At 49.7% G+C, this 24,926-nt stretch overlaps 1 protein-coding gene across 1 annotated transcript in view; it reads left to right on the forward strand.

Moving 5' to 3' along the window:
• The first annotated feature begins 301 nt into the window (after positions 1 to 301).
• The window catches only part of farsa (phenylalanyl-tRNA synthetase subunit alpha), a 37,134-nt gene continuing 12,509 nt past the window's right edge, over positions 302 to 24,926 (forward strand). Inside the window, exons 1-10 of the mRNA XM_070867275.1 lie at positions 302 to 460; positions 3,560 to 3,697; positions 3,898 to 3,996; positions 8,214 to 8,332; positions 13,787 to 13,879; positions 17,151 to 17,279; positions 18,452 to 18,567; positions 20,179 to 20,263; positions 21,532 to 21,631; positions 24,240 to 24,408. Of these exons, the coding sequence (XP_070723376.1) occupies positions 314 to 460; positions 3,560 to 3,697; positions 3,898 to 3,996; positions 8,214 to 8,332; positions 13,787 to 13,879; positions 17,151 to 17,279; positions 18,452 to 18,567; positions 20,179 to 20,263; positions 21,532 to 21,631; positions 24,240 to 24,408 (1,195 nt within the window). The 5' untranslated portion in view covers positions 302 to 313. The remainder of the gene's footprint in view (positions 461 to 3,559; positions 3,698 to 3,897; positions 3,997 to 8,213; positions 8,333 to 13,786; positions 13,880 to 17,150; positions 17,280 to 18,451; positions 18,568 to 20,178; positions 20,264 to 21,531; positions 21,632 to 24,239; positions 24,409 to 24,926) is intronic.

A 24,926-nucleotide genomic window follows, 5' to 3' on the forward strand; every position in this document is an offset into this window, starting at 1 on the left:
GTAAATACAGGAAGAAAGCTATTTTAAGTAAAAGCAATATAATGATTGATTATCAATAATTAATAACACCTAAGTTATCAATAAGGTAAAAATAGAAATTATAATCCACATTTTGGGGCTTGGACTGAATTTCCAGGCAGGTGGCACGTGATCCATTCAGAAATAAAGTGTTTTAAACGGACGCAGAAATTTGAAAAGGTTGGAAAGATGGTTATTGAGGTTCTGCGAGGAATGTTTATTTGGCGGAGTGGAATGTTTTTGGTCAGTGATGAGCCCGGGCAGGGAGCGGGGTCAGGGGTCAGGCTGCGGCAAGATGGCGGAGCGCGGGCTGCTTGAGGCGCTGCTGCTGCGGCTGCAGGAGGCGGAGGGAGGCATCGACAGCGGACAGCTGGCCGCCCGCCTGGGCATCCACCACCAGCAGGTGGTGGGCGCCGTCAAGAGCCTGCAGACGCTGGGCGATGTAAGTGGGTTTCAGGGAAAGGCGGCGGCGGCCTGTCATTAATGGCATTACTGGGGGGAGGGGGCTGAATGAGGGCTTCAGGGGAGGGAGAAGGAGGGAGCAAGGGAGCGGGACAAGAAGGGGAGAGAGAGACGGGGAGTGGGGGGGGGGGAAGAGAGAGAGACGGGGAGTGGGGGGGGGGGAAGAGAGAGAGACGGGGAGTGGGGGGGGGGGAAGAGAGAGAGACGGGGAGTGGGGGGGGGGGGAAGAGAGAGAGACGGGGAGTGTGGGGGGGGGGGGGAGAGAGAGACGGGGGAGTGGGGGGGGGGGGGGGGAGAGAGAGACGGGGGAGTGGGGGGGGGGAAAGAGAGAGACGGGGGAGTGGGGGGGGAGAGAGAGAGACGGGGGAGTGGGGGAGAGAGAGAGAGACGGGGGAGTGGGGGGGGGAGAGAGAGAGACGGGGGAGTGGGGGGGGGGAGAGAGAGACGGTGGAGTGGGGGAGAGAGAGAGACGGGGGAGTGGGGGGGGGGAGAGAGAGACGGGGGAGTGGGGGGGGGGGAGAGAGAGACGGGGGAGTGGGGGGGGGGAAGAGAGAGACGGGGGAGTGGGGGGGGGGGAAGAGAGAGACGGGGGAGTGGGGGGGGGGGAAGAGAGAGACGGGGGAGTGGGGGGGGGGGAAGAGAGAGACGGGGGAGTGTGGGGGGGGGGAAGAGAGAGACGGGGGAGTGTGGGGGGGGGGAAGAGAGAGTGGTGGGGGGGTAGAGAGAGTGGGGGGGGGGAAGAGAGAGTGGGGGGGGGGAAGAGAGAGTGGGGGGGGGGGAGAGAGAGACGGGGGAGTGGGGGGGGGGGGGGGGGAGAGAGAGACAGGGGAGTGGGGGGGGGGGAGAGACGGGGGAGTGGGGGGGGGGGAGAGACGGGGGAGTGGGGGGGGGGGAGAGACGGGGGAGTGGGGGGGGGGGAGAGACGGGGGAGTGGGGGGGGGGAGAGACGGGGGAGTGGGGGGGGGGAGAGACGGGGGAGTGGGGGGGGGGGAGAGACGGGGGAGTGGGGGGGGGGGGGAGAGAGAGACGGGGGAGTGGGGGGGGGGGGAGAGAGAGACAGGGGAGTGGGGGGGTGGTGAGAGAGACGGGGGAGTGGGGGGGGGGTGAGAGAGACGGGGGAGTGGGGGGGGGGTGAGAGAGACGGGGGAGTGGGGGGGGGTGAGAGAGACGGGGGAGTGGGGGGGGGTGAGAGAGACGGGGGAGTGGGGGGGGGGTGAGAGAGACGGGGGAGTGGGGGGGGGGTGAGAGAGACGGGGGAGTGGGGGGGGGGTGAGAGAGACGGGGGAGTGGGGGGGGGGGTGAGAGAGACGGGGGAGTGGGGGGGGGGAGAGAGACGGGGGCGTGGGGGGGGGGGGAAGAGAGGTGGGGGGGGGGAGAGAGACGGGGGGGCTGAGAGAGATGGGGGGGGAAGGGAGGGAGAGAGGAGGAGGAGGGGGGTGGAAGGGAGGGAGAGAGGGGGGGGAAGGGAGGGAGAGGGGGGATGGACGGGGAGAGAGGGGGGAAAGGGGAGTGGAGAAGGAGAGAGGGGGGGATGGAGGGAGGGGGGGAAGGGAAGGAGAGAGGGATGGGTGTGGGGGAAAGGGAGAGAGGGGGTGATGGAGGGGGGGATGGAGGGAGGGAGACGGGGGGGGAAAGAAAGGGGGTGAAGGGGAGGGAGGGAGATGGGGGGGGGAATGGAGAGAGTGAGATGAGAGTGGGGGGAGGGAGACGGAGAGTGGGGTGGGTGGGAGGGAGAGAGACGGGGGGGTGGGGGAGAGAGAGAGAGAGAGAGAGACGGGGGGGCGGAGGGAGGGAGGGAGGGAGAAGAGTGGGGGAGGAGGTGTGGCAGAGACACAGACACACACTATCAGTTCCGAACCGCTGGCGCCGACAGCCCCCCAGAACCGTTGGCGCACATGGGGAGCCTCTGTCTGTCTCTTGACAGTATAATTCTGTACTGTAATTACAAGGTGGGGAATTGTGTCTTACATTAATTCATTCTGTGGTGTCCCTGGCATATCTTGCCCACCCCCAGTTGCCCACCTTGAGAAGGTGGTGGTGACTCGCCTTTTTGAATCGCTGCAGTCCGTGTGGTGAAGGTGCTCCCACAGTGCTGTTAGGGAGGGAGATCCAGGATTGTGACCCAGCGACGATGAAGGAACGGTGGTCATTGCAGAGATAGGGAGGGGCAAGGCCATGGAGGGATTTGTAAACTAGGATGAATATCTGTATGCACTTAATGTCATCTCTCTCCTCTAGTAAATTAATTTCTAATGAAAACTGCCAGAGTGAGCTCGCCATGCTGCAACTACACCTTACTGATAGTACAAGTGCTGTACTCCCAAGTTCCCCTCCACATCACACACACTGGTGAACCACTGGAGATTTTCCTCCATTTCCTAAACTACATGGAATGCACAACACAGAAACAGGCTATTCGGTCCAACAGGTCCATGCCGGTGTTTATGCTCCACATGAACCTCCTTCCACCCCTCTTCATCTCACCCCATCAGCATATCTCTTTCCCTTTCTCCCTCATGTATTTATCAACCTTCCCCCTTCACTGCAGTGATGCTATTCGACTCATCCATTCCTTGTGGTAACCAGTTCCACAATCTCCGCATTCTCCGGGCAAATTATCAGCAGATCTCATATCTAGTTATTCAACTGCAGAGGGCATCACAGCAGAGCCAAATGTGACCTTGCCCAAACTCCATACCTGCATACTCCACAACAGGGATCATAGGTTAGTGATCAAGGACAGGAACCCTGACTAATTTCCTCCTCCTCCTCCGTCCGAAGTAGGCTCGAAGATCTGAATGGCCTCCTCCTGCCAATTGCTGTCGTCCATCTGCTGCTCAGCCAGAGGTCGGCTAATTCAGCACAGACTGAGCATTGTACCAGGAACCTTCAAAATAAAGTGCTTTGAGACGTCCAGTGGTCGTGAAAGGCGCTTTATAAATCCAAATCTGTCTTCTGCCTCCATTACAAGTTGCTTTGACCAACTGGGAGCCATTGGAGATGCTTGACATTGAATATTGATACTGCATAAATGTTTCTTGCTGAGCCAAGCTCACGTTCCGGTTTATTCTCGCTGCAGATAATCGAGGCAGAGCTGCGCTCCAGCAAGCACTGGGAACTGACAGACGAAGGGAAGGAGATAGTGGAGAAAGGCAGCCATGAAGCCCAAGTCTTCGATGCCATTCCGCCAAACGGAATGACTCAGGGCGACCTGATGGTGAGCATGTTGCAACAGTTACTGTGCATTTCAAAACGTCTTGGGCTGGTCCTGAGTGACGTCCGGTCAACCTCTAATGCTGTGTACCGATCGTTAAACTTGGATCGGTAGCAAAATGCAGTTTAACATCACCTGCAAAGCATTAAATACCGCTTTCAAAAACTAACCCGTTTTTTTCTTTCTTTCCGACATTTGCACAGAAACTTCCGAGTGGAAAAGTGGGGTTCAGCAAGGCCATGTCTAACAAGTGGATCCGCATGGACAAGAATGCTGAAGGAGGAACTCGCATCTATAAGGCTGTAGGTAGATGGGTCGACCCCAAACTCCTTGGCGTCTGTATAACGCACGCAGGTTCATTAGCAACAGAAAATAGACCAGCCAGGTTAACGGTCTGGTTTCAGGTGGAGGTGTTTGAGGTGTCTATCCCACTGTCTTTTGTTTGGTTCCCCCCCCTGACCCCTCCCAACATTTCAAGTGCTGACTGACCTGCTCTGTGAGTGTCTACCAGTCTCTGTTCTATTTCAAATTGTCAGCAATTGCAGGTTTTCTTTTTTTTTATCATCTCCATTTTGTACAGAGGAGATTTTTTGGATACAAAGAGAATCGAGGGATATGGGGATAGTGCGGGGAAGGTGGAGTTGAGGTCGAAGTTCAGCCGTGATCTCATTGAATGGCGGAGCAGGCTCGAGGGGCCGACTGGCCGACTCTTGTTCCTAATTCTTATGTCCCTATGTTCTTGTGGTCAATGTCTGTGCACCACAGGATTCTTGTCATCAGGACCATGTCCCGCTGAGCAGGTCCATTCCTTTGCTGGTGGTACTCAGTACCTGTCTGGGGAGAAACACCCAGCCTTGACTCAGTGCCTTCCCCTGACGGCACAACCGTGATAAGGATCTTGTTACACCAGTGCCCAGTTTGGCAAACACTGCCATATAAGCCTGAATCCTGTCACGCAGTGTGCTGTATCACCAGACTGCATATACAAACAAGAGCAGGCATTGACGACAAGATCCAACACAACCGCCAGTGCAGCCTTCGGCCGCCTGAGGAAAAGAGTGTTTGAAGACCAAGGCCCTCAAAACTGTCACCGAGCTCATGGTCTACAGGGCCGTAGTAATACCCGCCCTCCTGAATGGCTCAGAGACGTGGACCATATACAGTAGCCACCTCAAGTCGCTGGAGAAATACCACCAACAATGTCTCCGCAAAATCCTACAAATCCCCTGAGAGGACAGACGCACCAACATTAGCGTCCTGGTCCAGGGCAACATACCCAGCATTGAAGCACTGACCACACTTGATCAGCTCCACTGGGCAGGCCACATAGTTCACATGCCAAACACGAGACTCCCAAAGCAAGCGCTCTACTCGGAACTCCTTCACAGCAAACGAGCTAAAGGTGGGTAGAGGAAACGTTACAAGGATACCCTCAAAGCCTCCATGATAAAGTGCGACATCCCCACTGACACCTGGGAGTCCCTGGCCAAAGACCACCCTAACTGGAGAAACTGCATCTGGGAGGGCGCCGAGCACCTCGAGTGTCGTTGCCGAGAGCATGCAGAAATCAAGCGCAGGCAGCGGAAGGAGCCTGTCCCACCCTTCCCTTCAACGACTTTCTGCCCCACTTGTGATAGGGACTGTGATTCTCGTATTGGACTGTACAGCCATCTAAGAACTCATGCTAAGAATGGAAGCAAGTCTTCCTCGATTCCGAGGGACTACCTATGATGATGATGATGATGTTGATTGTTCCAGAAACCTGTTTTCTCTTTTTTTTCTTTGACCTATTTTTCATTGCCTCCTGCATACTGATGCTCTGTCCCCTCTTCCTCCCCCTTCTGTAATCTCGTCCTCTCTCGCCTGAAGTCTGCATGCAGTCACGTGCTTGCAGGAGTCCCCGGATAAGTGATCACGAGCAGGAACCCTGACTAGCCTTTATTTCTCTCCCCTCAACCCGAGATTCTGAATCCAGTTGTAGTGCTCCTGTTGGTACCTTAAGTAAGATGAGCTAATTCCGCACAGATGGGTGATTGAAAAGGGGCCCTTACCGATTTGTTTGGCTGCGTCCAGTGCACTTAACAACTTGACCATTGCAGATGCCTTATTTACAGTCGTGCTCTTATTCACCCACTCCTCAGATTTGAACAATGTTCGGTCACAGGAGGACATATACAAGTACGTGTAATTGTACTTATTCTGATATTCCAAAGGGAATGTGGAAAGTTAGACCGTGGAATCGCACTGCGCAAATATTAGAAACACAAGGAGCCTTTGTGCAATTCCTTTGTCCACTATTTGAACCTATTTAAAATGTGTTGGTTAACGCTTCCTGAAAGGAATTGGACATGAGTGTTAAGTGTTTGTACACTAATATTCACAGTGTCATTTTAACACCTTAACCCTCCAGACATGATGAATGTAAAGAAACGACATTGGATGATTTCCTGCCTGCAGCGCCTAGCTTGGTAAATACAGTGACTGAACCTGAAGCAAAGCTGGTGAGATAGAAGATCTGCAGCTGCCTACCTGTGCCCTCCTGGAGGGGGAATTGAGTGACGGGCAGACATTTTCCCCATTAGGCTGGGCGGGGCAGTCAGTGCCTACCAACTATCGGTCCTCTACCTCTTCCCAGCGGGTGGCTCACTAGTGAACCTGACAATCCCCTCAGTTGGGGCAGAGAGCGTAGCAAACTATTCAAAAACAGGGAGGCAAGGGGGCTCGGCTCCAGCAAACCTGTTTTATCTGTATTGCAAGTTGGAACAATGAAGAGATCAATCAGCCGCCTAGCACACTCTTCTTGCAATCTCTATATGATTACCGCAATCAGGGTCTCTTTCTCCTTTGCACTCTGAAACAGATCTCCATATTTTTTAAGCCATATGTGAAGTAATTCAATCCAGTAAACTAATGAGGGGCCTGGAAAGAGCAGATAGAAAGTGTTATATATGTAACCCTTGGCAACCTGTATCATACCACCACCAGAGGGCCTTCCTGTTGGAGTTCCAAGGGATCCCAGCATCCCTTGGGAGCATTGTATATAAGCAGGCCTCCCATGCTGTACCAACACTCTGGAGTTTAATTAAAGGAGCAGAGGTCACACTTACTCATTGCATACAGTACTCAGTTGTATCACTTTATTATGAGCATAACCGGAAGGACCTAGTTCCCCGAGCAGGGAGGCCAACAACCAGAGGACATAGATTTAAAGTAATTGGTAGGTTTGGAGGAGATTTGATTAAAACCTTTTTTCACCCAGAGGGTGGTGGGGGTCTGGAACTCACTGCCTGAAAGGGTGGTAGACGCAGAAACCCTCATCGCATCTTAAAAAGTACTTGGATGTGCACTTGAAGTGTCGTAACAGGGCTACGTACCACGAGCTGGAAAGTGGGATTGGCTGGATAGCTCTTGGCCGGCACGGACACGATGGGCCGAATGGCCTCCTTCCATGCTGTAAATTTCTATGAGTAATGGCTCCATAATTGTCGATCCCCTTTCACAACAGCTGTTCATCCAGTTTCTTTACAAAAGTGCTTCATCATCATCATCATAGGCGGTCCCTCGAACGAGAATGACTTGCTTCCATGAGAGTTCACAGATGTTTCAATGAAGGACCCGATGTTCCAGTCCTGAACTCCAGTTGAGGGGGTGGAAGATGCCTGTGCATGAATTTTTTTTAACGTGTGGTGACTGTTGCACATCAGCCACCACACTGGCTTGATAGAGCTAGGTCTTTATCCAGTGGCAAGGGTTAACCAGGAGGACTGGAGACCTGCTCTGCTGCACGGACCTAGTGCGCACACGTATCGCAATGTGGGCAGGTCCATGCTGCCCCTGGGCCCTGGGCTCTTCTGGGCCCTGTACCCTCATTTGCCGCACCTTCGCCCACAGTGGTGTTCTCACACAGGTCGGGGCGGCCCATTATTGACCTGGAGTTACCTGTTCTGTTCCAATATTGAGTGTGGAATAATTGCTTTGAATGAATTTTGTATTGTGCTCCTTGCCCAGTGAGTCCAAATTAAATGATTCTTTTTCTTTTTGTTGTTGCCTGCTTTCCCAAGGTCTAACGCTCGGGTATAACTTGCCTTCCTGGTTGTGGGTTCAAGTCTCACTCCAGGGATTTGAGCACAAAAACAATCTGGGCTGACACTCCCAGTGCAGTGCTGAGGGAGCGCTGCACTGTCAGAGGTTCCGTCTTTCGGATGAGACGTTAAACCGAGGCCCCGCCTGTCCGGTGGATGTAAAAGATTCCACGGCACTATTTCGAAGAAGAGCAGGGGGAGTTATCCCCCGGTGTCCTGGCCAATATTTATCCCTTAATCAACATTTAAAAAAAAAAAAACAGGTTATGTGGTCATTATCACATTGCTGTGTGTGGGAGCTTGCTGTGCACAAATTAGCTGTCGCGTTGCCCACATTAGAGCAGTGACTACACTTCAAAAGTACTTAATTGGCTGTAAAGCGCTTTGTGACGTCCTGAAAGGCGCTATATAAATCCAAGTCTTTCTTCCTCCAATAGACCGATTCCATTGAAGATGCTGTCAAGACCAAGTTGCTGCTGGTCCAGAGGGGGAAGGACGGCAGCCTGGACAACAAGGAGAAGAACGAACTGAAGAAGAGGAAGCTGCTCAATGAGATGTAAGCCTTCCAAACGCTTTGCCTCCTTGTGTCTTCATTCTGCTCATGTCCTCCCAGTGTTGTTTCGATCTCCCCATCCATCCGCCTAACTTTTGCCTCCAGTGTCAACACGCTATTTGACCATGGGGAGGCATCAGAGCCGGGATGTGTGCAGGCTCGCCTTGGCCTAGCCGTCCCTGAGAAGCAGCAACAAATGTGGAGCCTGTATTCTTTCACAACGCAATTTTGAAAGTTCCCAGGTGCTTTAGTAGACCACTTAACATAAGAACATAAGAATTAGGAGCAGGAGTCGGCCACTCGGCCCCTTCGAGCCTGCTCCGCCATTCAATAAGATCATGGCTGATCATCAACCTCAACTCCACTTTCCTGTACTGTCCCCATATCCCTTGATTCACCCAGACTCCAAAAATCTATCTATCTCAGCCTTGATTATATTCAGAGACTCAGCATCCACATCCCTTTGGGGTAGAGAATTCCAAAGATTCACAACTCTGAGTGAAGAAATGCCTCCTCATCTCAGTCTCGATGTCTAGAACAAGGGGTCACAGTCTCAGGATACAGGGTAGGAAATTTCGGACTGAGGTGAGGAGAAATGTTTTCACTCAAGTGGGTGGTGAGCCTGTGGAATTCTCTACCACAGAAGGCTCTGGGGCCACTGAATATATTTTAAGAGGGAGATAGATAGATTTCCAGACAAAAAAGGTATGGGGAAAAAGCAGGAATGTGGTGTTGAGATAGAGGATCAGCCATGATCATATTGAATGGCGGCCCTTCTCCTCAAAGGGCCGAATGGCCTACTACTGCTCCTATTTTCTATGTATCTGTTTTAAATGGCCAACCCCTTATTCTGAGACTGACCCCTAGTTCCAGACACTCCAACCAGGGGAAGCAACCTCTCAGCATCTTACCCTGTCAATCCCCCTCAGAATCTTGTATGTTTCAATGAGATCACCTCTCATTCTTCTCAACTCTAGAGAGTATCGGCCCATTCTACAAAATCTCGCCTCATAAGACAGCTCTCTTATCCCAGGAATCAATCGAAAATGCAGCTTTTAACCAGGCGAGAGACAAGCTGTAGGCACTGCGGACTCGGACCGTTGAGAGGAGGCCAATATTTATCCTTCAATCAACATCACCAAAAAAAAAAAATGTTATCTGGTCATTATGACATTGCTGTTTGTGGGAGCTTGCTGTGCGCAAATTGGTTGCCGCGTTTCCCACATTACAACAGTGACTACACTTCAAAAACTACCTCATTGGCTTTAAGACGTCCAGAGATCGAGAAAGGCGCTATATATTTTTCAAATTCTGCCTCTGCACCGTGAGACTCCCATCTAGGAGGGACAGTTCCCTGGCTGCTATTGCATACCATACAGTCTGTGCTGATGGGAGTTGGGTGCGGGTGAGGAGGAGGGAGGTATTGGAGTAGAAACATAGAAATTTACAGCGCCGGCCGACAAAGAGCTACCCAGCCTAATCCCACTTTCCAGCTCTTGGTCCGTAGCCCTGTCGGTTACGGCACTTCAAGCACACATCCAAGTACTTTTTAAATGGGGTGAGGGTTTCTGCCTCTACCACCCTTTCAGGCAGTGAGTTCCAGACCCCCACCACCCTCTGGGTGAAGAAACTTCTCCTCAAATCCCCTCTTAAACCTCCTATCAATTACTTTCAATCTCTGCTCCCTGGTTGTTGACCCCTCTGCTAAGCGCTTGCATTGACAGTGAATATGACACTGGGTGAAAAGGCCAACACACGGCCCTTGGTCAGCAGCCCTGAGGGTTACGTATCATCGTAGGCGGTCTCTCGAAACGAGGATGAGTTGCTTCCACGCCAAAAAAAAGGCCGAATTCACAGGTGTTGAACGAAGGACCCGAACTACATGTTGAAGGGTGGAAGATGCCTGTGCGTGGTATTTTTTAACGTGTGGTGGCCGTTGCACACCAGCCACCACACGGGCTTGGCAGAGCTCGGTCTTGGTCCAGTGGCAAGAATTACCCAAGACAACTGGAGACCAGCTCTGCTGCACGGACCTAGTGCGCACACGTATCGCAGTGTGGGCTGGCCCGTGCTGCCCTTGGGACCCCTGGCCCCACAATGGCGGAAAGGCAAAGAGCACCCGGCCCAACCAGTCCGCCCCACACAACTGCGACACCCCTTACACTGAAACATTCTACACTCCACCCCAACCGGAGCCATGTGATCTCCTGGGAGAGGAAAAAACCCAGACCAATTGGGGGCAAAATTCCCCTCCCCGACCCATCCAGGCGATCAAAACTAGTCCAGGAGATCACCCTGGCCGTATGCGATTCCCTGCAGTACTTACCATCGTATCTGCGCCGACCAACAAAAGATTAGCCAGAGTAGGTTAGTTACAGTTGGTGTGCTGCACTGAGACCAGAAGAACCTGAGAGGGACTTGCAAAAGAGGAAGAACTGTAATTGCAAGTTATCTTCCGCAGATGGCAGTAGATACTGTGCAGCTTTGCTGTGTTGCACCAACGCTTCACCAGCAGGTGGCGCACACACAACCTCTCGGCAATTCCCTTCCCGGAACTACCATTTCTTTTGCTTTTTTAAAAAAACTGCTTGGCTGAGAGAAAATCTTATAAAATTCCCATCTGCAACTGGTGACTTGCAGGCGTTCACTGCCCAACTGCACTGAAGCCAAGTGGTCATCATCATAGGCAGTCCCTCGAACGAGGATGACTTGCTTCCACACCAAAAGGGATGAGTTCACAGGTGTTTCGATGAAGGAGCCAATATTCCAGTCCTGAACTCCAGGGGTGGAAGATGCCGGAGCGTGGATTTTTTTAACGTGTGTTGTCTGTTGCACATCAGCCACCACACGGGCTTGGCCGAGCTCGGCCTTTATCCAGTGGCAAGGGTTAACCAGGACGACTGGAGCCTGCTCTGCTGCGCAGACCTAGAACGTACACATATCGCACAGTGTGGGCTGGGCCCGTGCTCCCCCCTGGGCTTTCGGCTCTTCTGGGCCCCGTACCCTCATTTGCCGCACCTCCGCCACGATCTCTCGCCGCTCCTCGGCCCCAGACATTCGCCGCTCCTCGGCCGCGATCTCTCAAGTGGAGCCAAGAGGTGTGAGGCTGCCATCTCGCACTGGTCTGAATCCGCAGTGCCAACAATATAACTCCCACCTGGTGAAAAGCTGCATTTTAACATGCTTAAAAGGTCTATAGAAGCACCTGGGAACTTTTTAAAAACGTCATATGGGTGTTGTGAAAGAATATAGTCTCCACATACTCTTCCCCCAACATTATCACCTACCTGTTGTGGGGGGGGGGGGGGTGGAGTGGAGGAGAAAAGTGGAGCTCTACACACACCCGCCCACACCTGTGATGAGCTTTGTTGTTGCTGCCTCCCGATGCCGGACCACAACAACTTGCATTTATATAGCGCCTTTAACATAGTAAAACGTTCTTAGGCGCTTCACAGGAGTGTTACAAGACAAAAAAATAAGTTTGACACCGAGCCACAGGAGAAGAAATGACAGCAGGTGACCAAAAGCTTGGTCAAAGAGGAAGGTTTAAAGGAGCGCCTTAAAGAAGAAAAGAGAGGCGGAGAAGTTTAGGGAGGGAATTCCAGAGCAAAGTGCCCAGGCAGTTGCAGGCACGGCCACCGATGGTTGAGCGATTATAATCAGACCGAGATTGGTTGTTTAGCCTCTCTCGGACCTCGGTCTTATTTATACCAGTCAATGATTTTACTTGGGATAGCTTTGTGGAGAAGCCATGTTGCTCATGCCTCAACAACAACTTGTATTCATATCATGTCTTTAACATGGTAAAACATCCCAATGTGCTTCATCAAACAAGCCTTATCAAACAATATTTGACACCGAGCCACATGAGCTATTATGACAGACGACCAAAAAAAACTTAGTCAAAGAAGTAGGTTTTAAGGAGCATCTTGCAGCAGGAGACAAATGTAGAGGTTTGGGGAGGGAATGCCAGAGTTTGGAGCCCAGGCAGCTGAAGGCACGGCCGCCAATGGTGGAGCGATTTTAAAAATTGGGGATGTTCAAGAGGTCCGAATTAGAGGAGAGCAGTGACCTCTGCAGGTTGTCGGTTTCCCCTTGTGAATATTTGGTGGAGGTATTCATTCAGAATCTTTACTATTTTGTGCTTTAAGCCAGTTTGAATCTTGTATGGTCTTCACCTCTTTTCTGACTGCCGATGTGGTACTTAGAATTTTGTACCGTTACACCCTGCCTAAGCTGCTATCCCTCTTTCCCAATCTCTCTGCCCCTCTGATCACGCCTTTACCATGTTCTTACACTTGTATTCGTCCCAGTGAGCCCCTTGTCCTGTCTCTGCAGAATTTGGACATGCCGATGTTCCTCTTTTTCTCTTTTAATTTGTTACTCCATGAAAAGTCACGTTTGCCAAGTCTGAGCTGCTTGGTTTTGGGGATGTATGCTCAACATTATACGTGTCAGTCGTGAATCAGTGGGTCACTCTCTCGCCTCGAGTCAGAAGGTTGTGGGTTCAAGTCCCACTCCAGAGACTTGAGCACCAAAATCTAGGCTGACATTCCCAGTGCAGTGCTGAGGGAGTGCCGCACTGTCGGAGGTGCCATCTTTCATATGTGATGTTAAACCGAGGCCCCGTCTGCCCTGTGGGTGGATGAAAAAGATCCCATGGTGCTATTTCAAAAAAGAGCACAAGAGTTATCCCTGGTGTACTGGCCAATATTTATCCCTCAATCAACATCATTAAAAACAGATTATAGAAACATAGAAAATAGGTGCAGGAGTAGGCCATTCGGCCCTTCAAGCCTGCACCACCATTCAATAAGATCATGGCTGATCATTCACCTCAGTACCCCTTTCCTGCTTTCTCTCCATACCCCTTGATCCCTTTAGCTGGAAGGGCCATATCTAACTCCCTCTTGAATATATCCAATGAAATGGCATCAACAACTCTCTGCGGTAGAGAATTCCACAGGTTCACAATACTGAGTGAAGAAGTTTCTCCTTATCTCGGTCATAAATGGCTTACCCCTTATCCTTAGACTGGCCATTATCACGTTGCTGTTTGTGGGAGCTTGCTGTGCACAATTTGGCTGCTGCGTTTCCTACATTACAACAGCGACTAAACTTCAAATGATGTTGATTGAGGGATAAATATTGGCCAGTACACCAGGGATAACTCTTGTGCTCTTTTTTGAAATAGCACCATGGGATCTTTTTCATTGGCTGTAAAGAGCTTTGGGATGTTCTGAGGTCGTGAAAGGCGCTATATAAATGCAAGTTCTTTTCACCCTGCTCTGGGAGGTAGGCTGCAGAATGGCATCCAGCAGAGGCCAAAACTCAGTGACTGCCTCTCTGCTCATACTATAGTGGGGAGACTGAAGGGGAGGGAAAAGGGAGAATAGTAGAAAATGAAAGATTACCTACATTCCTGTGAGCTAACCATTACGCTTTGCTTTTCTGTAGGACTGTAAAGACTTACTGGATCACCAAAGGAAGCTTGTTCAGCACCTCCGTGGTTAAACAGGATACTGACCTTACTCCAGAGATGATAGCTAAGTAAGATTTAAGAATTGTCAAAATGGGCAAAAGGACTTGACTGTAAATAAATGTCCAAGGCATTGTGGCTTAAACAGCAAGCTATTCTATTAAACACAGTCAGCAGTGTCCAGGGCTCTGTGATGGGCCTGTGCCCCAGGCTCACGCACCATGAAGCTGGCAGCCATGATGGGTAGGCCACTATTGGAATGGGGTGAGTGTTTCTGCCTCTACCACCTTGTCAGGCAGAGAGTTTCAGACCCCTATCACCCTCTGGGTAATACAAGTGCTCAACTCCCCTCTCAACCTCTTACCAATTACTTTAAAGCTATGCCCCCAGGTTATTGACCACTCTGCTAACATAGAAACATAGAAAATAGGTGCAGGAGTAGGCCATTCGGCCCTTCGAGCCTGCACCGCCATTCATTGAGTTCATGGCTGAACATGCAACTTCAGTACCCCATTCCTGCTTTCTCGCCATACCCCTTGATCCCCCCTAGTAGTAAGGACTACATCTAACTCCTTTTTGAATATATTTAGTGAATTGGCTTCAACAACTTTCTGTTGTAGAGAATTCCACAGGTTCACCACACTCTGGCTGAAGAAGTTTCTCTTCATCTCGGTCCTAAATGGCTTAGACTGTGACCCCTGGTTCTGGACTTCCCCAACATTGGGAACATTCTTCCTGCATCTAACCTGTCTAAACCCGTCAGAATTTTAAACGTTTCTATCATTCTTCTGAACTCCAGTGAATACAAGTCGAGTTGATCCAGTCTTTCTTGATATGTCAGTCCCGGCATCCCCGGAATCAGTGAACCTTCGCTGCAATCCCTCAATAGCAAGAATGTCCTTCCTCAAGTTAGGAGACCAAAGCTGTACACAATACTCCAGGTGTGGCCTCACCAAGGCCCTGTACAACTGTAGTAACACCTCCCTGCCCCTGTACTCAAATCCCCTCGCTATGAAGGCCAACATGCCATTTGCTTTCTTAACCGCCTGCTGTACCTGCATGCCAACCTTCAATGACTGATGTACTATGACACCCAGGTCCCGTTGCACTTCCCCTTTTCCTAATCTGTCACCATTCAGATAATAGTCTGTCTCTCTCTTGCCACCAAAGTGGATAACCTCACATTTATCCATGTTATACTGCATCTGCCATGCATTTGCCCACTCACCTAACCTATCCAAGTCACTCTGCAGCCTCATAGCATCCTCCTCGCAGCTCTCACTGCCACCCAACTTAGTGTCATCCGCAAATTTGGAGCTACTACATTTAATCCCCTCGTCTAAATCATTAATGTACAATGTAAACAGCTGGAGTCCCAGCACAGAACCTTGCACTAGTCACTGCTTGCCATTCTGAAAAGTCCCCATTTACTCCTACTCTTTGCTTCCTGTCTGCCAACCAGTTCTCAATCCACGTCAGCACACTACCCCCAATCCCATGTGCTTTAACTTTGCACATTAATCTTTTCTGTGGGACCTTGTCGAAAGCCTTCTGAAAGTCCAAATACACCACATCAACTGGTTCTCCCTTGTCCACTCTACTGGAAACATCCTCACAAAATTCCAGAAGATTTGTCAAACGTGATTTCCCTTTCACAAATCCATGCTGACTTGGACCTATCATGTCACCTCTTTCCAAATGCGCTGCTATGACATCCTCAATAATTGATTCCATCAATTAGAAATAGGGCCTTCCTATCTGCTCTATCTAGGCCCCTCATAATTTTATACACCTCAATCAGGTCTCCCCCTTAGCCTCCTCTGTTCCAAAGAAAACAACCCCAGCCTAGCTAAATCCTCATCGCTAAAATTCCATCAGGGTCTCTGGTCATTTCCTTGCTTCCACATTTAATGCTTTTAAAACATGCAAGTGAAAAGTAGCCTGGGAACAGACGTTCCGTCCCCTTGACATGCTCTACTAATCACCTGAAGGGGCGTGCACCTCACTGAGACATTACTGAGCACATTTGTCTCCTCCTAGTTTGGGTGGTGAAACCTATAAGCTGAATAATCCACCCCTTTACTCCCGCAGCAATAACATGGACCAATAAAACGCTTTTAGCATCTCAAAATGTTTAACTGTGACCCTGATGCTGTGTCCTAGCCCGAAGGCACAGTCAAAAAGATTGGGGGCATCCCAAAATTCCACCAGCCTGATGTCCCGACGTTAGTGTTGGAGTGTACCTGTTCGTGACCTCTGACCTGACGCCACTAAATTATGCAGACTCAAGGGAGGTCACCTAATTTTAATATTGTGTGTGTGGGTGGGCATCCACTCGGGGTACATCTTGAGCATAATGGACGGGGAATGGGCCCCCAATTCCCACTCGGCTTACCAGCTCCACCGCTCTTCCGCAAAATCGAGGACAAGGAGCCCCTTCCCCCAGTTATTTCCCTCTTTTGGCTGGGTCATCCTGCGCATTAGGTCCATGCAGCAGAGCAGGTCTCCAGTCGTCCTGGTTAACCCTTGCCACTGGATAAAGACCTAGCTCTGTCGAGCCCGTGTGGTGGCTGATGTGCAATGGTCACCACACTTTATAAAAAAAAAAATTCACGCACAGGCATCTTCCACCCCCTCAACTGGAGTTCAGGACTGGAACATCGGGTCCTTCATTGAAACATCTGCGAACTCATGTGGAAGCAAGTCATCCTCGCCTATGATGATGATGGGGCAGACTGCACATAAAAACCTGAGAATTAGGAGCAGAAGTAGAACATTTGGCCCCTCGAGCCTGCTCCGCTATTCAGTGAGATCATGGCTGATCTTCTGCGTCAATTCCACTTACTCGCCCCAGAATCCAGGGAATTTTGGTACATTACAACCAATGCATCCACTATCTCTGCAGCCACTTCTTTTTAAGACCCTGGGATGTAAGCCATCAGGTCCAGGGGACTTGTCCACCTTTAGTCCCATTAGTTTGCCGAGTACTACTTTAGTGATTGTATTAAGTTCCTCCCTCCCCAATTCAGATAAAGAGCTTTTAAGTTTGTTTTTTTTTACCATTTTTTCCTGCTTTGACGCCACTTTCTGATTCACCTTTATGTTTATACATTCTGTCCCTTCCTGGCACGCTCTCGATATCAGGTGCAGTCTCACCAGGGCCCTATATAATTGCAGTAAGATGTCTTTACTCTTCTACTCAAATCGTCTAATAAAACATAAAGTATGATGATGATTAAGTTCCCATAAATTAAATTAAGCCAACCTGCCTGATCAGCTCTCTCTGGGTTACTGTTGCTGAAAGAAGCCCTGAGGTCTTTAAGATGTGAAATCTGTTGACAGCGGTTCATGGCGAGAGAAGACGTTCAAACCGTACAACTTTGACGCCCAGGGCATCATTCCGGAGTGTGGCCACCTGCACCCCTTGATGAAAGTCCGAACGCAATTCCGACAGATATTCCTGGAAATGGGGTAAGTGAAATTTAATTTATTAAACGTCTAAATTGACCCAGAAGGAGGCCATTTGGCTCATCCTGCCTGTGCCGGCTTTTTGAAAGAGCTGTCCAATTGGTCCCACGCCCCTGCTCCTTCCCCACAGCCCTGCAATTTTTTGGGAGTTATTTGTCTAGTTCTCTTTTTGAAAGCTATTATTGAATCTGCTTCCACCACCCTTTGAGGCAGTGGTTCTTCGCCAATTACCTTTAAATCTGTGTCCTGTCGTTACAGATGCTTCTGCCACTGGAAACAATTTCTCATTTATTTATTATCAAAAGACTTCATGATTTGACCTGTATTAAATCTTCCCTTAACCTTCTCAGCTCTGGGGCGAACAACCCTCAGCTTCTCTAATCTCTCCACATAACTCAAGTCGCGCGTCCCTGGTACCATTCCAGTAAATCTCCTCTGTGCCCTCTAAGGCCTTGACATCATTCTTAAAGTGTGGTGCCCAGAATTGGCCACAATACTGCAGCTGGGGCCTAACCATGGCTGATCTTCGACCTCAACTCCACTTTCCTGCCCAATTTCCCCTGGAGACCAAAAATCTATTGATCTCAGCCTTGAATTTACTCAAAGACTGAGCATCCACAGCCCTCTGGGGCAGAGAATTCCAGAGATTCACAACCCTCTGAGTGACGAAATTCCTCCTCCTTCTCAGTCTTAAATGGCCGACCCCTTATCCCGAGACTATGCCCCATAGTTCGAGACTCTCCAGCCCGGGGGAAACAACCTCTCGACATCTGCCCTGTCAATCCCCCTCAGAATTTTGTATGTTTCAATGAGATCACCTTCGGAGAGTATAGGCCCAATTTACTCAATCTCTCCTCGTAGGACAACTCCCTCATCCCAGGGATCAATCTAGTGAGCATGCCATTTCATATCTCTCTCTATTTTGGAAACCTTTCCGGCCAATTCGATACAAGACATGCAGCTCTTATTAGCTGAGGACTAAAATAACCTTTTGTGCATCGTGTCGGTGAATCTCCGATTGCAGTTTTTAATCTATTTTTGAGTCCTCTATAACAGTCTGTGGCTCTACCCCGTCCATGTCTTTTTATTAAGAGTGTTACTTTTGACAACATCGTGATGAGGAAGAAAAATTCCTGCTGTCCCTCGGGTTTATAAATGTTTCAATTAATCTTCAGCTTCACAGAAATGCCGACCAATAACTTCATTGAGAGTTCGTTCTGGAACTTTGACGCACTCTTCCAGCCACAGCAGCACCCAGCCCGAGACCAACACGACACATTCTTCCTGTCTGGTAGGAAATCTTTCTCGCTTTGATGGGGTGTGGGTCGTACAGCGTGTTAAACACTATCCTTTAAACCTGATAACTCAGTAGGTCACATGGCACGGTACGGAGTCTTTTTATTCATTGGATGAGGGCGTCGCTGGCAAGGCCGGCATTTATTGCCCATCCCGAATTGCCCCTTGAGAAGGTGGTGGTGAGCCGCCGCCTTGAACCGCTGCAGTCCCGTGTGGTGAAGGTGCTCCCACAGTGCTGTTAGGGAGGGAGTTCCAGGATTTTGACCCAGCGACGATGAAGGAACGGCCGGTATATTTCCAAGTGTGGTGTGTGTAACTTGGAGGGGAACGTGGAGGTGGTGGTGTTCCCATGCGCCTGCTGCCCTTGTCCTTCTAGGTGGTGGAGGTCACGGGTTTGGGAGGTGCAGCCGAAGAAGCCTTGGCGAGTTGCTGCAGAGCACCTTGTGGATGGTGCACACTGCAGCCAGGGGGCGCCGGTGGTGGAGGGAGTGAATGTTGAAGGTGGTGGATGGGGTGCCGATCAAGTGGGCTGCTTTGCCCTGGACGGTGTCGGAACGTATCGAACAGATTTGTTCTCTGGTCTGCGTTCAGTTCAGTTGGTCTCCCCGAGAGGGTGGCCAGGGAGGGGAAAGATCCGCCAGGGATTCTCTGCCTGCTTGCTGACAGTTGGAAAGTATGTGCTAGTGGGGTGAGGACGGGGTTGGGCTCAGCTGGGATGTCCAGCATGGTCGAGTAGCTGTTGATCATTGTCTAGGCCCACACATAGGTCATGGGCATTTGGTTGATGTATCTGCACTTGTGAGGAGAGAAAAGGAGCAACATTAGGATAGGGTTCAAGGGGGAAAGAGAACTTGTAGTAGTAGCTGTGGTTACCCAATATTGCCTTGATCGGTTTGATCATTTTTATTTCACCCCTTCCCGTGCGTGCACCCCCCCCTCCCCTCTGTCAAGGGGCTGACTGACCACCTGCTCCCAGGCCTTGTTCCTCTAATTCACAGCTAGGCGGCCATCGAAAGTGCCTGGGATTAAACCTTTTTTTAAACGGGCACTCTTTCGCTGCTGCTGCCGTGTGTGTGTGTGTGCGCGCGCGCACATCTCTCTTGGTACCCTAGACCTTCTACCTCGCAATGTCGGCCTTGTGCGTGTCAACATTCCTCCAGCAAACCAGACTCCCTATCCACCTTTTCCTTCAACCACTGTCTGTCCCACCCACCTGTGACAGAGACTGTAATTCCCGTATTGGACGGTACAGCCACCTGAGAACTCGCTTTTAGAGTGGAAGCAAGTCTTCCTCGATTTCGAGGGACTGCCTATGATGATGATGACACTCCAAAAGTACTTAATTGGTTGTAAAGCGCTTTGAGACGTCTGGCGGTCGTGAAGGCACTATATAAATCCAAGTCGTCTTTTCTTTATCTGCATGTAGAGTGACCTGACTCCAGTTAACCAACCTGCAGTGGTTTAAAGGAGCAGTGATATTAGCTGCGTCTGTGCAGGAGTCACTAGATCGTGTTCTGTTCAGTGGGATAGGAAATAATGAAATATTCCCCTTTTGGAATTTTTCTTATTAATTATCGCAGTTCTTTCCCTTTCCAACCACTCCCAGAGCCATCCATTGCGACACAATTTCCAATGGAATATCTCGAAAGAGTAAAGAAGGTCCATTCAGAGGGAGGATATGGATCGCAGGGGTAAGTTTGCACCAATTACTTGTGTTAAGTTGGCTTTGTAGTATAATGTGGAGAGCTTTTACATTTGGATTTGTCTAGTTGTCCACCAACACCCCTTTTAAAAACAGATTTTACCTGGTCATTATCACGGTGCTGTTTGTGGGATCTTGCTGTGCACAAAAAGGCTGCTGCGTTTCCTACATTACAACCACTTTTAAAGGACTTCATTGACTGTCCGGGCACAAAGCAGGTCCACCAGTATCTGTGGTGAAGGCAGTTTTACATTTCAGAAGCAGTCCTTTTTTGGAACTGATCGCTAACTTGTCTGTTCTCTCCACCGATGCAGACTGGCCTGTTTTGTGTTTCCTGCATTTTTTTTTGGTTTTGTTTCAGAGATGCAACATCTGCAGTAGTTTGCATTTAACTTCAAAGGAAAGTGCAACTCGTACACTAGGTTTAACAATTCCCTGGAGAATGGACGAATTATAATGGTTTCAAAGCCAGTTAGACTTTAGGAATCTGCTTCTACCTCTTGCTGGCAAAGGCAACTTAAAGCAGTCTCTTGCATGATACTCTGGTAGAACATCAGAAATAGGAACAGGAGTAGGCCATATGCCCCCTAGAGCCTGCTCCGCCATTCAGTAAGGTCATGGCTGATCTTCAACTTCAACTTAAACGATAAAGGGATTAGGGGTTATGGGGAGCGGGCGGGGAAGTGGAGCTCAGTCCATGATCAGATCAACCATGATTTTATTGAATCGCGGAGCAGGCTCGAGGGGCCAAATGGCCTACTCCTGTTCCTATTTCTTGTGTAACTCCACTTTCCTGCCTGATCCCCATATCCCTTGATTTCCCGAGAGTCCAAAAATCTATCGATTTCAGCCTTGAATATACTCAACGACTGAGCCTCCACAGCCCTCTGGGGTAGAGAATCCCAAAGATTCACCAGCCTCTGAGTGAAGAAATTTCTCCTCATCTCGGTCCTAATTGGCCGATCCCTTATCCCGAGACTGCGCCCCCTGGTTCTAGACTCTCCAGCCAGGGGGAAAACAATCCTCCCTGCATCTACCCTGTCAATCCCCCTCAGAGTCTTGAATATTTCAATGGTCTTGGAGGAGGGGGAAAAAGAGAAACTGGAAGGAGAGAAGAATATTGCCTATGGCTGTATCTTTTAAAAAGCGATTCTGGTTCAAGTTAAAGAGAAGTGTGCCACATATAAAGTTGTGCAAAAGTTACACTTTAAAAAAAATTCCTCATGGCGTCAATAATCATTTTGTCTATGTATTCAGGTACAAATATGACTGGAAGATTGAAGAAGCACAAAAGAATCTCTTGCGAACGCATACAACAGCTGTCAGTGCACGAATGCTGTACAAACTTGCTCAAAAGGTGAGTTGATTTTTTTCCCCCTTCTGTGTTCCTTTCATAGGTGCTGGCAATTTCTAGTGCTTCGCCAAAGTGGCTACTCATCCTGTGTGAGTCCACCCCCCTCCCCCCCCCGCCCCCCCTCCCACACCCGGCCCTGTGTGATCGCAATTTACCGCAGTAATCGGGGGCGGGGAATCCTCGGCCCACTTGATTCACCCTCCCAGTCCCCAGGGTGCTAAACTGTTAACATTCCTCATGGCACGGGTCAGGGATCAAACGTAGGGTGTGTGCAGTTCAGCTACTCCCTGCTTTAACCAGCTAAATCATCAAAGCAGGTACAGCCCCTCCGCAAGCCTTTAACCTGTTGGTACGTGTGTGTGCGTATGGATGTAGCAGTCACAAAGGCCAGCACAGCACGCTATGCCTTAACCTTGATAGTTCTCATGTCTAAACCATTAATGATTCTACCACATGTGAAATGGATTTTTAAAGTTCTAAATGAGGAAAAGGAGACCCCTCGTGTTGGGAGTGATATTTATTGATGAGAGTGACCATTTGGAAATGCCATTCTTAGTGTTTTGAGTGCAATTTATTAAAATGGGTTACATTTTCTAAATTAAAATGGCTGAATTGTCACTTCCATTAAATGATGTGAGGTCTGTTTTTTTTCCCTTGGTAAGTACTGCAGGGAATTGAATATGGCCAGAGTGATCTCCTGGACTAGTTTCGATCGTCTGGATGGGTCGGAGAGGAATTTTCCCAGATTTTTTTCTCCCTAAATTGGCCTGGGTTTTTATCTGATTTTTGCCTCTCCCAGGAGATCACATGGCTCCAGTTGGGGTGGAGTGTAGAATGTTTCAGTATAAGGGGTGTTGCAGTTGTGTGGGGCGGACTGGTTGGGCTGGGTGCTCTTTGCCTTTCCGTCATTGTTCATAGGTTTGTGTGTAACCTTCAGGGCTGCTGACCAAGGGTCGTGTGGCTCTGTCGGCCGGCCGCGGACACAATGGACCGAAATGGCCTCCTTCTGCGCTGTAAATTTCTATGTTTCTCCTTTCCTCTCCCCCCGCCAACGCAATATACAAGATAAAATTGTGAGCATTGGAAGCTCAGTAAGTGTTGAGTGACCGTTTGGTTATTGCCCTCTAGCTACAGAGGTGAGAATGAAGCCTTCCTTCAGTACAGTGGGCAGTTAGACGGAACTGCATAATCTCCAGAAGGTGTTTATAAAAAAAAACAGAGGGCAGCTGGGCTATGGGTTACTGCCTTAGTGTGATCTTGAGTGCATGTTCATGTACTGGGCTGTAGAAAGAAAGACTTGGATTTATATAGCGCCTTTCAGGACCACTGGACGTCTCAAAGCACATTGCAGCCAATGAAGTACTTTTGAAGTGCAGTCACTGTTGTAATGTAGAAAACGCGGCAGCCAATTCCCCACAAACAGCAATGTGGTAATGACCAGATAATCTGTTTTTGTTATGTTGATTGAGGGATAAACATTGGCCAGGACCCCGGGGATAACCCTTATAGTGCCTTGGGATCTTTTACATCCACCTCAGAGGGCAAACGGGGCCTCGGTTTAACGTCTCATCTGAAAGACGGCCCCCTCCGACAGTGCAGCAACTCCCTCAGCACCGCACTGGGAGTCTCAGCCTAGATTTATGTGCTCAAGTCTCTGGAGTGGGGACTTGAACCCACAATCGTCTGACTCGGAGGCGAGAGTGCTGCCCACTGAGCCACAGCTGACACATAGAGTCTGGTGTGAGACTGCCAGATCTGAGTTATACTGCTGCTGCAGCGCTCCCTGCTCGAGGAGAGTTGCGTCCTGTGCTCATGTCGCTCTGCATCTGGCAGAGCTCCACTCACTAGTTTCCATATGCCAGTTAGTCGGTTTTAGCGTTGAGCGATTTGATGGTGGCCAGGGAACTCTTGACAAACATTACAAATGGAAGTACCCTGCGTAAAGAAGCTTTGATACAGGGTGGAGTGGAGCACTGGACTCACTGGCCCCTGACGTGGATGTCTCGTGGCTGCTGGGTTTAGTGGCGTGCAGGAGTTCCTGGATCCTGGTGTGCATCTCTCTCTGCTGCTGGTGTAGTGGGGTGCTGTGGCCTCCTACTCTCAACTGCTGGTAACCCTAACGTCAAATTGGGAAGACCTGGTCAAATGGGTCTTTCTTGGAGGCCAGCCATAGTTTGAGGTGGGTGGGGTGGACAGGTGGGGTTGGGAGGGGGAAGAGAGAAAGATCGGAAGCACAAAAAAATGTTGCAAGGTGTAACTTCGATACTAGGCTTTATGCTGTGTCCAAAACGGTTCTCACTTAATTTTTTTTCCTGTCCAGCCTACCCATAACAACTTGAATTTATATAGCGCCTTTAACGTCCCAAGGTGCTTCACAGGAGTATTATGCGATAAAAATTTGACACCAAGCCGCACAAGTAGAAATGAGGGCAGGTGACCAAAAGCTTGATCAAAGAGGATGGTTTTAAGGAGCGTCTTGAAGGAGGAAAGGGAGGTGGAGAGGTTCAGGCAGGGAGCTCCAGAGCTTGGGGCCCGGGCAACAGAAGGCACAGCCACCCATGTACCCAGTGCAATAACTTTTCCTGTAATGGTCTTCCTCCTAACTGTACAGGAAGTGTTCGCACCGGTGAAGTATTTCTCCATTGATCGAGTCTTCCGTAATGAAACGCTGGATGCCACTCACTTGGCGGAGTTTCACCAGATTGAGGGGGTGGTAGCAGACTACGATCTGACCCTGGGCGACCTGATGGGGGTTCTTCAGCAGTTCTTTACCAAACTCGGTAAGACCCTATCTCTGTGGTCCTTCTCTTTTCTCTCCTGAACTGACTCGAGTCAGGAAAATAATGTGGTGAAGTGCGTCTCTTTGTATCGTCACAATTTTCAATCATTGGAACCCCTTATTTTTTTGGGGACGGTAATGAATCCATTTAATAAGAATTTATATAACTTTATTTGCTGCTTCAGTTTTTTTTTTCTCCACTGCTTGTGGAGGGTTGCGGGGGTGATGCTGGGATAGGAGTGAGGAAGTTGAATTTTAACTCCAGTTGAAATAAGTCATTGTTGGATACTTCAACTGGCCATGTTACTTCAACTCTCTTGCCGTCCACCTCGATAATGCCAACATTGTGTAACCCGTCTCCCTCACTCCTATAATCCATAGCCGTTGAAATTTTAAAGGTGTAATGCCACCTAATCGTTGGTTCCTTTTATTTAAAAAAAAATAATCTATTCGTTCTCAGGATGCAGGATGAAGAAAGACTGGATCGACTAGGCTTATATTCACTGGAATTTAGAAGAA

The sequence above is a fragment of the Pristiophorus japonicus genome, chromosome 24 (assembly GCF_044704955.1).
Source record: "Pristiophorus japonicus isolate sPriJap1 chromosome 24, sPriJap1.hap1, whole genome shotgun sequence".
NCBI lineage: Eukaryota > Metazoa > Chordata > Chondrichthyes > Pristiophoridae > Pristiophorus > Pristiophorus japonicus.